Source organism: Engraulis encrasicolus, chromosome 7 (assembly GCF_034702125.1).
Source record: "Engraulis encrasicolus isolate BLACKSEA-1 chromosome 7, IST_EnEncr_1.0, whole genome shotgun sequence".
NCBI lineage: Eukaryota > Metazoa > Chordata > Actinopteri > Clupeiformes > Engraulidae > Engraulis > Engraulis encrasicolus.
Genome location: NC_085863.1, coordinates 57,051,208 through 57,063,634, shown reverse-complemented (window position 1 = coordinate 57,063,634; position 12,427 = coordinate 57,051,208). Strand labels below are relative to the sequence as shown.

At 41.9% G+C, this 12,427-nt stretch overlaps 1 protein-coding gene across 2 annotated transcripts in view; it reads right to left on the bottom strand.

Annotated features, from left to right (window-relative positions):
- Positions 1-12,427, bottom strand: part of LOC134453246 (unconventional myosin-XIX) — a 35,300-nt gene that overhangs the window by 22,382 nt on the left and 491 nt on the right. For both annotated transcript variants that reach the window (XM_063204113.1, XM_063204112.1), the window contains exons 2-19: positions 10,730-10,877; positions 9,983-10,131; positions 8,611-8,724; positions 8,150-8,276; positions 7,974-8,043; positions 7,728-7,830; positions 7,431-7,527; positions 7,014-7,090; positions 6,808-6,898; positions 6,333-6,501; positions 6,096-6,169; positions 5,865-5,986; positions 5,316-5,429; positions 4,885-5,061; positions 1,529-1,669; positions 739-846; positions 360-430; positions 72-151 (exon numbers count right to left, since the gene is read on the bottom strand). In XM_063204113.1, the coding sequence (XP_063060183.1) occupies positions 72-151; positions 360-430; positions 739-846; positions 1,529-1,669; positions 4,885-5,061; positions 5,316-5,429; positions 5,865-5,986; positions 6,096-6,169; positions 6,333-6,501; positions 6,808-6,898; positions 7,014-7,090; positions 7,431-7,527; positions 7,728-7,830; positions 7,974-8,043; positions 8,150-8,276; positions 8,611-8,724; positions 9,983-10,131; positions 10,730-10,877 (2,032 nt within the window). The remainder of the gene's footprint in view (positions 1-71; positions 152-359; positions 431-738; positions 847-1,528; positions 1,670-4,884; positions 5,062-5,315; positions 5,430-5,864; positions 5,987-6,095; positions 6,170-6,332; positions 6,502-6,807; positions 6,899-7,013; positions 7,091-7,430; positions 7,528-7,727; positions 7,831-7,973; positions 8,044-8,149; positions 8,277-8,610; positions 8,725-9,982; positions 10,132-10,729; positions 10,878-12,427) is intronic.

Below are 12,427 nucleotides of genomic sequence, written 5' to 3'. Positions count from 1 at the left end.
AGGTTTCATAAGCGGCTACCAAAAGCAACATACACACTTCCACTTACCCCCTGCTGCCCTATGTCACTCACCATTCTGACTGGCCACCTTGGCGTGTGTTCTGAAACGTCCAATGAGCCCGTAGCGCTGCAGGAAACTTATGTAAGGAATCCTGAGTGAATGGAACAATATAGCGGGGCATACATGTAGTGCACAATTAGACTACCGGTACAAACGTACATAGTACACAAAACAAGTACATGATTACACAGCTGCAATGCTACTAAAATTAACTCAAATACGCAGGCGGTAATCTGGTAATCATTACATAAACAAACAGTTGCTGGTGGTGAGAGGTGTTGGGGGGATTAAGTAGTTACCTTATAGGAAATCCAGCCGCGCTTATGTTTATGGTCTCCACTATACCGCACGCCTCCAGCTGAGCAATCACCTTTGGGGAGGAAGGTTTGCTTGTCAGTGCTACGCCACAAAATACGGATCAACCACACTCCTTGAAGTAAAATTTTTAATCCATGTGAAAAAAAATGGAAACATGTCCACACCTTATGCCTCATTCAGCGTCAAAAATACAAAAGCTATGAGAGACAATGCATAAACGAACAAACAAATTGGCCAAACATAGTCTATTACTTACGTAAAACCTCTTGCAAATCAACAATAGTTGTAGTGCAATATGACTGGCACAATAACCTAATTATATGTTTTGAAATAACAACAAAATGTGTGGCAAGTTCCTACCTCCTCCGTCTTGAAGGTGAGAGGTCTGCAGTCAGGGTTAGGTTTGATGCAGCGCGTATAGTGAGGAGTGGTGCTGTGCAGGATCTTCATCAAGCTCTCCAGAGAGTTCTGCACGGAGCAGGTGGACCAACATATACAAACATTATGAGCATGTACACATTTGCGTAGTCTTTGAAGTCCTAGAATGACCACCTATTGTGCTTCAGATGGCATACGTTAGTTAGCAGGGCTGCACACAAACATACTGGACAGATCAAAATCTTCCGGATGATTTGGGCTGATCTGCATCCCTTTCTGTCTCTAGGAATCATTATTCACCATTTGCTAAATCATTTTCCACCATTACAAAGACATTATTTAACCTGTTAAAACGCTGCATTATAAATTTGCTGTTACCAGAATGGAAATGACCAAGTCATAGTGCATTACTAAAGGCCATGTGTAATGTCATCGTAGTGTAGTACTATGGTCGTGAACTTTTTGATGTCTATTACAGCTTTACACTAATGAAATGGCGTGCATTATGGGGCTACGGTTTTTAGTTTAACTTGTAACAAGTGCCATTCTAGTCTGGCTGCCATCCACCACTACTGAATATGGTACTGTACAATAAAGTCCTAACAGTATTAAATAGGAAGCCATCCCATATTAGACGACTGTGCTGAACTTAAGGTCAAATGTACAATGGATTTGTAGAAATGCCAAGGTTAAGGTTAATCAGATCTGAAATGTAAAAATCCTAATTAATCTAACAATAGCTTGTATCTATTGCATTGTGTGCGTCCATTACCTTGAACTTGGAGACCACAGTGACGACTTTGGTGTGTCCTCGAGTAGTCTCCTCCTCTACATGGGCGTCGGCAAACATGGTCTGCATCAGAGAGTCCTCAGATCGCTGCAGCAGCCGGATCAGCTCAGGGGGTACTGGGTCCTGCACGACAGAAGGGGACCTCAAATGTTACATAGAGAGTAGACACTGTAGCTGACAGAACAGGCAGAGAAGCCAAACTAGTCAACGGACTGGCATACAATGTGATGGTCATGAAGAGGGTGCCACGGACAGCTGACAGAACAGATAGAGAAGGCACAGGAGTTTAATCGTAGGGAATTGAACCCCGTTTTGCCTACAGCTAAACTCTTTGGACTAAGGTAACCTGGATGAAGGACAATCTTCAAAAGACAACAGAGTGAGACACTCTGAAAAAGTATTACACAAGCATGTTGTAACCACTTAAGATGCATAGTGAGCTCATCAAACAAAAACATACAGTAACTGTGCCAAAGCGTCATCCAAGTACTAGATCACAACCAGAGCAGTTCAATTCATCTTACAAATAATCTTATATCTTATATACAAATATACAACATAAATGTCATTTCAGTACACAAACTACTATACACTGTTGTATTTTTCACTAGCCAATGCATTCAAGACTAAGCCCAAGTGTGAAAAAGCTGACGGCTGTCTTCACTTGTCAGGATACAGCTCGGTGGATGTCGGTGAATGTGGAAACACAGTTGCTAAGGTCGAAAGGTAAATTTACATGTTCAAGGGCAACACAAAATGAAGACACTTCAAATACTATACAGGCAAAAGAAAATCCAAAACAAAAAAGTTCACAAAGCACGATGCTCCAAAACTCATGGCAGCAATATTCAAAACACTTCTAACCTCACTGCTTCTGTGACAGGCAGCAGTTCAACAGCACAGTTTGCAAGACGCAGAGGAGACACTCTGGTAAACCTCAATTGCCTCTGGCTCTTACCTATTATATCCCTAAACATGGAATGAACAGGCTCTAAATACCCTCTACAATCACCCTCTCTCTTAATTATTCACATATAATTACCTACAGAGCATTTGTCTCCGTGATTGCTCTTTACAATCTCTACACCAACAGAAAATAAACTTCCCGAAAATAATCACAATGAAATGCATAAAAACAACACTGTTGCCTCTTGCACGTAACCCACACAATTTACACTATAAAGACAATAGGGACGTTCACAACTGCACATAAATTTTGCCGACCACAGCAAGATCTTCTTGGTGCTACAAAGGCAGGAATAAATGCTCAGCAACCAATGTGGACAACGCAGATAACCAACATGCTCAGAAACTAACATGACTTCCAAAGACAAAAAAAACGGTCGGTCCTCTCAAACATGTGGACAAGCACATGCAATTCATGTCAGCTAGATGAGTGCCAATCAGGGTAGATTACTGATGACATGGAGGAGGTCCCATGCCAGTTCAGCGAGGGTAGAGTTGCTGCTCTGCAGTGCAGCAGAAAAGCTGTTCCCCTGATGACTTGACAAACACCGTCGTGGACACAATTTCTAACCAGAATGCTTCACAGAGTCAGAGCACGCATGTGCACTGCACATATTTGCACAGAATGTGCCATCAAGAATGAGTCCATATACATGCAAAACACCCCCCAAAAGTAACAGAAGTCCCTCTGCCTCTGTGGTGCGCACTCCCGCCAAGAGAGAAGACTTGGAAAAGTAGTGTGTGCTCAGGCTCATGTGTGCATGTGTGAGAGTGACTGTGTGTGTGCGCTCCTTGACAGTCAAGTCAAACTTTCAAATCATTGAGACAGTGAGAAGGGAGGTAGTACATTCTCACACAAAGGCATAAATATCCTTATAGAGCCCCCATACTCAAATAGCGGCCCGCGGGCCATCTATTTTTGGCCCTCGAATAATTTTGAAAAAAACCCAAAACATTTTTGTTTATTTGTTTTTTGGTCCGATCGCTGTCGGCTCTTATTTTGAAATCGCGCCACAGACGTTATGAAGAAGCGTGCCGTGCCCCGCCCCCTCAGGCAGTTTCTCCCTGTTTGTCAGTCACTGCAGGCTCCAGACAGAAGCACCTACAACCAGTGTTGCCAGATTGGGCGGGTGCCCGCCCAATTGGGCTACTTGGGATGAGCGTTGGCGGGCAAAAATGGGAAAAATTGGCCATTTGGCGTTTTTTTAAGCCGTTTTGGGCCCATAGAAGTCAAAGTAATTTGTTGAATTTGGGCGGAATTTAGCGCATTTTGGCGGTTTTTGAGAACCTTTTGGGCGGGATTTGGTCAGACACATCTGGCAACACTGCCTACGACGGTGGCATTAGAGGTTGTGAGGTAGACTACAAGGGAAGGACTGTATCAGAGCCTGTAAATAAATTATTCACAAAGTTCTCTATGCCTCGTTTTTGAAAGTAATGGTCCACATTTGATTGCAAACAGTGTGTTAGGACTTCGAATTGGTTTAGCAGTAGCTGTAGCTAGTTGCTAACACAAATGAAGGCAAACTGTGTTTGAGCTCTGCTGGCAGCTAACTATTGGTAGCCTATTAAAAACAAATTGCTTAATAAACTTTTCACACTTTTAAACAGTCCCCAAATAGTTCGTTTGGAATGCTAAGACCCTCATAAGACTGCAAACAAAGTCATGAGCAACTTGACAATATATTATTGACTTTTGCATTTAATCAACATTGCATCAAATGTGCCATTTTCTTATTGACAAAACCTGGTGTTCTCCTATCTATGTGTCCTCTTTGTTGGGTCCATTATTGCATCTGATTTTCATTATGCATGTGAGAGCTGCATAAACAAAGTCATAATAATAAGCAACATTTGTTTGAAAAGTGTTATCTTCAGGCTTATTGGTTTTCTCACTAAGAAATAAATCTTTATGAATGTAGTCTGCAAATATAGGCTAACAGATAATCTTATGTCATTTTTAAAAAATAAAGGGTGAGTGGCAATGAGAGCAAGGCAGGCACCTCACCCCACTGTCACTGGAAACTAAATATCTGCTGTGGGCAGTGTTGGCAGATGTGTCTGACCATAAAGGTTCTCAAAAAACGCCAAAATGCGCTAAATTCCACCCAAATTCAACAAATTACATTGACTTCTATGGGCCCAAAACAGCTTAAAAAACCGCCAAATGGCCAATTTTTCCCGTTTTTGCCCGCCGACGCTCATCCCAAGTAGCCCAATTGGGCGGGCACCCGTTTGGGGGGTCGTGTCGGCCCGGCCTGGCCCGGCCCGGCCCTTTATTGGGAGGAATTTTGAAAAACTGGCCCTCAGGGACTTTTAATTGAGTACCCCTGTTATAGAGCATTAATATTTTTATTAACTCAGAAACTTACCTTGTTCTTCTCCATCATGCCCTCAATCTGGTAGACCACCTTGCCAGCGTAGTGGGACACAATGAAATGTGGCTGCTTGCTGAACTTGTCCCAGCTCACTTGCTCGTTGCTGGACAGCTCTTTCTCCAGACGGACCATGAACTGCTTGGCATCTGATGCCCGGTTCAGTCGGCAGACCTGTGGCAACAAAGAACACGTTCATTCATATTTTTGATCTCCTAGCCAAAATATACAAGGAATAGGTCAAAATAAAGTGATATCAATGGTGAAAGGTGCCGATCTGATAGAAGAATTGGTTAGGACACAAAGCACGTTTTGTTCAATTTTGAATATTTATATTGGGAGGAGGTGAAAATGTATGCTATTCAGAATGAAGAGGGGACACTTCCCTCCTGAGTTCTACAGCCATGCTCCTGGAGTGACCCACATACCTCATTGAGCAGGGAGAAGACGCTGGTGGGGCTGCCCTCTATGAGGTCCAAGCAGCCCTGGTTGTCCTGGTACTTGACGAAGGACCACTCCAGACCCTCAGATACATACTCCTCCTAAACACAAAATGGATAAGATCACCTCACTATACCTCAATGTAGAGTAGTTTAATATAAATGTTAAAAATGCATTTAGTTTTTAGATATATTCATTTTAAAAGGTGCAATGTCTGATATTTTAAGTAGTTTATTTCCACAATTCATGCTGCATATTCACAAATATTACCCTTTTCACAAATACTAAATATTACTATTAACTAGTAAATAATTACTTACTAAATATTCATGAAAATATCAGTTTGGCAATAGGCAGCTCAGTTTCAATGAACAGCATAGTTGCAATACCTACTCTGGTCACCATCCTACACAGTACACCTTTAAATATTTCCATTCCAAATAACATAGACTATGTTCACCAATTATCTGAAAAAAAAACTGCACAAATTGCATACAGCTGTTGGCTAGAAGTCATCATTTCATGTGACAGCATACCTGCTGGGCTTTCAAGTAGTGCCCCACAAAGTGCTGCTGCAGTTTCTCATTGGCATAGTTGATACACAGCTGCTCTAGATTGTTCTTTTGGAAGCACTCAAAGCCATAGACATCCAGCAGTCCTGGAAGAAACAGTGTCATGTCAAGTCATAAGGCTATAGGCTGCACATAGCACTACAGGGTCATTATTATTTCTGAAAACAACATGAGGGCACTTCAACAAAAGCTCACCTATGAAGTTGCACCAACTGGTGTTATCAGCACACATGCTCTTATTGATGAAGAAAACCAACCAATCAAACAGCCTGTTCACGAACAAAAGTGATAAAACGTTAATGATTACCTTCTCATGTTTTTCTTTTTTTCTCCAACAACAAGGAGGAAGTGCTTAAGAACAATACAGGGGGAGCAAGATAAGCGAGGCACAGGAAAGTTGGCCTATCAACATCCAGACTAATCTTGACTCACTGTGCATAGATGACTTTGGCCAGGCATTCCTGCCGCACACTGCACTCAGCCTGGGAGCATGGCTTGACCACCGTGCTCTGTCTGCCGGCCTTCAGGGCACGCACACGCAGGCACGTCTGAAGTTCCTCTACAGGGATCCTCAGCAAATCTGCTGTCGTCTGCAGGAAACCTACAAATGGCACACTTATGATGAGACACTGTTTCTCTAAAATTCCACTGCTGGTACTGAATCAATAACATTGAGATAAATGCAAACATTCTTTTTTCTCTCGATTAAATGCCCATAGCATTTTCGATGATGATGGACTTTTGATCGTCACATGTAGTGTTTGTAGACACAGTGGTTGAACATCAATATATTAGCAACACCCATGTCTGGTGAAACACGACTTAAATCTTACAAAGTGAATTAACAATGAATTAACAATTAAGTACACATCAACTTGATTTTGACTCAACGTGTTGAACGACTGACCTTTAGACTGTTCATCAAGGTCACAGGGCTGAGATTCATCTGTCGGTGGACTGAAGGCTACATTTCCCAGGTGGAGGATGCCAGCCAAAATCTGTAAGTTGACAGAGCAGAGAACATGACTCAGAGTTTGGGATCAGGTATTGACCCGTCTGACTGTCTGACCAAGGGATGACCCAAAACGCTGAGCCCTGAATCCCGCGTCTTACCCTAAATATCTGGGCCTGCATGTCTGAGTCGATGCCCAGATGAACCATGGCCTCCAGCGTCTCTGCAAAGCAGTCCTCTGGCAAGAAAATCAGGAACAGTCGTTGAAAAACGACTTAAACGCCATTTTTTTACTTTTGCATTTTCATTCTTGGAAAAGACAGTTCAGAAATCCTTTCATACGCATGTGTGAATTTTCACCCTTCAAATATTTTCAGAACATAATAAAAAGAATAAAAACCTATTAAGTACAAAAGTATAAAAGCCTATATAAAATCTATTTTGCAATGCAATTCAATGCCCAGTACAAAAATGTCGATTTCCCAGAATGGATATGTAATTTTGCAACAAAGCTCTTCATATTTTGCATACACTTTGGCAAAAGGTGTCAAAATCTCAGGTAACACACACTGACTCACCCTCTAAGATTTTGTCAGCATTAGGCAACCAGTTGAAGTTCTGGGCACGTGGCATTTTCCATTCCTGCCTCTGCTGGTGCGTAGCCCCTCGCATCATCTTCATAAAAACACAAATATTATTTACATAAAACAATGTGCCACTAAATCTGCACAGTACAACAGTACACCAACACACCAGTGAAACCAGTACATGATCACTCAAGTATGACAAAATGTTCAGCAAATATTTCAAATCATTTGAGAACAGATCTACCAAATCACAACATCAACATGGGTTCAAATCATATCGCAACTTGCCTGGTAGAATATGTGGAAATTCCTTTCGTTGGCAGCTTGGAACGCTACCCTGGTTTTTTCCAGGAGGTAGGTTTGGACTGATGCCCCTACCAGCAACTGAGACCTGCATGACAAAAAAGGACACGCTGCCCTTCAGGCTATGCACCAAGCTCCCCAGCCCATACTCCATGGACTTTATCACGTTACCATTCATTAAGATAATAACAGAGTAGATGGGGGAAAGAAATTAGTGAAAGCCCACGAGACCTGTTTAGCTGCAGCTGAATGTATTTCCCAAATCGACTGCTGTTGTTATTTCGTAAAGTGCAGGCATTTCCTGTGACGAAAACAGGAAAGATATTTAGTTTTAGATATTTTGTTATTTGTAAACTTTTTTGAGAAATATGTCCAGATTTTATTAGGATAGTCAGACTTGTGCTCACCAAAGGCCTCCATGAGAGGGTTGGAGTCCAGGACTCTCTTCTCTATCCTCTCCACTGTGTCCTGACAGTCGTGGGAAGAGGCAGCTACTGTGGCATAGTACTTCATCAGGCACCGAGACGTCCATGTCTAGACAAACCATTAACATGCATATGCACAGCGCAATACGTAAAGCATTGAGGGTTGATGATAGACTGTGTGGTGTTCATGTGACAAACATATACAGTACTGGGATTAAAATAAAATGCCTATGCATTTGCGTGTAGTGCACACACAAAAACTAATTGAAGTCATTCAACATCCACAGATACAGTGAGAAAAAGCATTTTTCAACTGAGACAAACAGAACTAAATTTGCAGAATATTTTTCAGAATAAACACTTCTCCACACATCCCTCTGAAACATTACTGTGGAGTAGACCAACAACATCTTAGATTTTCCAGTGGAAATAAAAAGTCCTACCTTGCCAGCGCCGCTCTCTCCACTGACCACAAGAGACTGGTCCGCAGGCTCAACTTGGCCCTGTACGTTTCTGTACGCCGCCTCAGCTACTATGAAAATGTGAGGCTTGAATTCCTGTAAAAGTGAATGACAGACGTTACTTACAATATCCATGGTATCAGATTAATAAATTAGATTAGGCATCATATTAGGAAATTATAGCAATTTGCATAGAAACTATAGAAACTACCAAAAAATAAAGTACTTACCACTTGTCTTGATTAGGTTTAGAACAACAATTGAATATGCTTAATTTGTGTTGCAGAAAAAGCCAGATGCCGGACTACAATATGAAATTAATAGGCTAATCCGGGGTTTGCATTCAAAGCGTTGTCACTGCTAGGCTTGCCCCAATGACTATACACAGCTATAGCTACATACAGTATAAAGCAAAAAACACTGCTACACATACATTTTATTGGAGGCCAGAGTTTGCCATAGTGTTTCCCCCCTAGGCCAACCTGCCAGGCAAAAATTACTTTCTGCTGCTGCATGCAGACACTCTATGCACCACTATGTCAAAAGATTGGTCGGAAATGCATTTGCATTTGTAGTTGCACATGACATGACATAGGTCTATGGACCTTGTTTTTTTTTCATTCATATGCCTCAGCCTCCAATTATATTAAGTTACAGAAATTAACATAAACGTCATCAAAAATGGACACTACACAACAAATGTATGTGAGTTTACATATGACTTTTTTGGGGGGTTTTTGGCATATTTTTTTTCTGAGTCACAACATTCACTTGTGTTTGGTGGAGGTGGCGGAGGTGTCCTTGTTTTGCTATGTGTATGGTACACATACACCTTTCATCTAGGAACAGGTGTGCAAACATGTGTGATGCCTTAATGAATGATGCATGAGTGATGTGGGTTCAAAGCCCACTGTAGCCAGTAGACCATTGTTGGAGTGCTCATGAGGAAGGCACCTTGCTACAGGGACTGTAACCAATACCCTGTAATAACTGTAGGTCGCTTTGGATAACAGCCTCAGATAAGAGTCATGCAATATAATAATGTGTCAGGGTTTCCTGCAAAACATTTGTTAGTCAAGGTGGGTGGGAGTTAGCTGGGATTAGAAACATGTAACAATCATCCTCGGAAAGGTTATGTTCTTCAGGTTGATATGAGCCCAACCCCGCCCCAGGGGAAAAAAAAGTAATAAAAATAGTTCATGCAGTTATTTTCGCAATACAAAGTCCTTTTCAGGGGACCACCAAATCAAGGCAGAAGGTTACTGTTGTTTCCTTGGTGCCTTAACTGTAATTTGCTCGGGGAAACCCTAAATGATGACTGTACTAAATTATGCCTGCAGTGATGTTCACCCACCTGGGGCTTGGGAGCAGTATGGTACTCCTTCATGACGTCCAGGGAGTAGAGGTGTGGGACCGGGTGGAAGGGGTTGAGGGCCACCAGGGTGCAGCCTGCATGCGTGTAGAACACTCTGGCACTGTACCTGGCCTGCAGGCATTTTAGCACTGGCAGAGCGAGTAAAAGCAGAGTATAAAAATAAGAGGGAGAGAGGTCAATGACTAGCAGTCCTTGGTTGCTTAACCCATTGTGTCCTGGAGACACATATACGCTGCATTCAGGATTTTGAGATTTGATCGTTTTATTAAATGTGTGGGTATGTTAGAGTTGAATGAACACATTATAATGCAAGAGGAGGGGCTTGGCTTTTAAATGTAACTGATTTCATGTTTGTATGTGCTTCGGAGGCTGAGATATTTCGGATTTAATAGGCAGAGGGCACCCTTTCCCAAAAAGGGCTTAGGACAGAATGGGTTGAGAGGCAGCCACACAAGCTGTGTGAGGTTATTCATCAAACATAATGAAAGGTGAGTGGCTCATAGATTCATAGACTAAAAAAATGGTCTAATGATTTAACTAAAGTAAGAACACCAATAGAAAAGGGCACTGATTTATAGTGTATAACTTATTTATACTGATTGACTCATCAACCTACTAAGGTAGGCACATGAACAAACAACAAAATGGTGACGTAAAAGGTAAAACACATACAGGGATGTGAGATATACTTAATATCGATGACTTAACCTGAGTGACAAACAGTACCTATGGTTGGAGTAACTGGGTTGACTTTGGTGAGGTCATCGTAGGTGTGGAGCTCTCCCTCGTTGATCAGGAAGTCTCGAACTTCTCCCTCTAAAGAGTCATTCAAGGACTTCCTACGGGCCTGGACACGCTCACGTAGCCCATGGACCTGAGAGAGACACATACAACATAGACATGCTCAGTGTACAGCAGGGGGGGGGGGGACGCAGTCTGGCTATTACAGTTGTCCCACTGGACCTTGTTAATCGCCACAATGGATATGTACTTTTCTATGAGAGAGACTCCAGTGAGATCTTCTCCATTGCATGGACAACAACTATGCATGCACAACAACTGTAGTAGATGTCTATGTGCCATTCTACGTATGTCGCTCTGTGTTATAGATGACCAACTGTGGTTGGTATCTCTGGGGGTGGCGTGTCTAGTTTCTGTGTCTTGGTTTGTCCATGTTTTTATCTTGACCCCTGCTGTACTCCAATCTTCCTCTTTAAATGATAAAAATGAAAGAAAGCATTATTTTGTAAGACAGGCCAACATGCATTTGACCAATGGTCCATCTGTCCCCAGCTGGTATTGTTCTGTCAAGGGAAGAATAAGATACAGAATGTATCTCCTCTTAACCTATTGGGGACTGTGGTAAGCAGTTATATACACTCTACCACTTACTCATCTGCCCTAGGTGGTATATATTCTGAATAAATAAGCAGCAACTGTACTTCCAGCTGCCTGAAGGTGTCCATTAGCCAGTAAGTATACGTTTAGCTGGCACACACACCACTTTACAGACTTTCTGTCTTTACCTCAGCGTTTGTATTTAAATGACTTCGAACCATTGAGAGTAAATAGAACTTCGAACACATTATTCTTTTTTCTTATAATGTATTAGACACTGTGTGGAGTCTGAATACAGACAACACAGACGGACAGACAGAGACATATCCACAAGCTATTAAGTCTAAACCTAATTTGTATCAGGGCAATGACAGATCTGACATACAGTATAAATCGGATAAAAAGTGTGTGTCGGGTGGCAGGCTATTTCAACTTGACGGCTTATAGCAGTGTTTCCCAACCAGGGGTACGTGTACCACTAGGGGTACGCGAGCACCCTGCAGGGGGTACTTGGAAAAATGAAAACATGTATGGAGCATAGTCACATTGGGATATAAAGCATGAGTCAGGGGGTACTTGTGGTATGAGAAAAGGCTTAGGGGGTACTTAAGACAAAAAAAGGTTGGGAAACACTGGCTTATAGGATGTACTCAATGGGACGACATCGTAGGTAAATGCTGCCACTGGGATTTATCGTAGGTGTGTGGATTGCGCTGTTATAAGCATCTGGACCTGAAAATGACTAGGCATTACTACTCAAATCCTACTCAAACTAATTCGTATTTTAAAGTGTTACTGGCCGCATCTTGCCATGTTTCACAACTTTTACGTAATTTTAACTAAACGGCAATTGAACAGCCAACGCTTACCTATTACAAAGTGTCAACAACAAATAATAGATTCCTAATAGATTAGACTATTCAAATCGGTTCCATAAATGGTCCTCCTCTGAGTAAAATATGTAACGTGTTAAATACTTCAATACCATCATCTGTCTTGGACAATTATTTCAAGTCTCCCTGAAAGGTGTCCATGTCTTCCATAAAAGTCTCAAGCTAACTTCTAGCTATGACAAGAACATCCTCT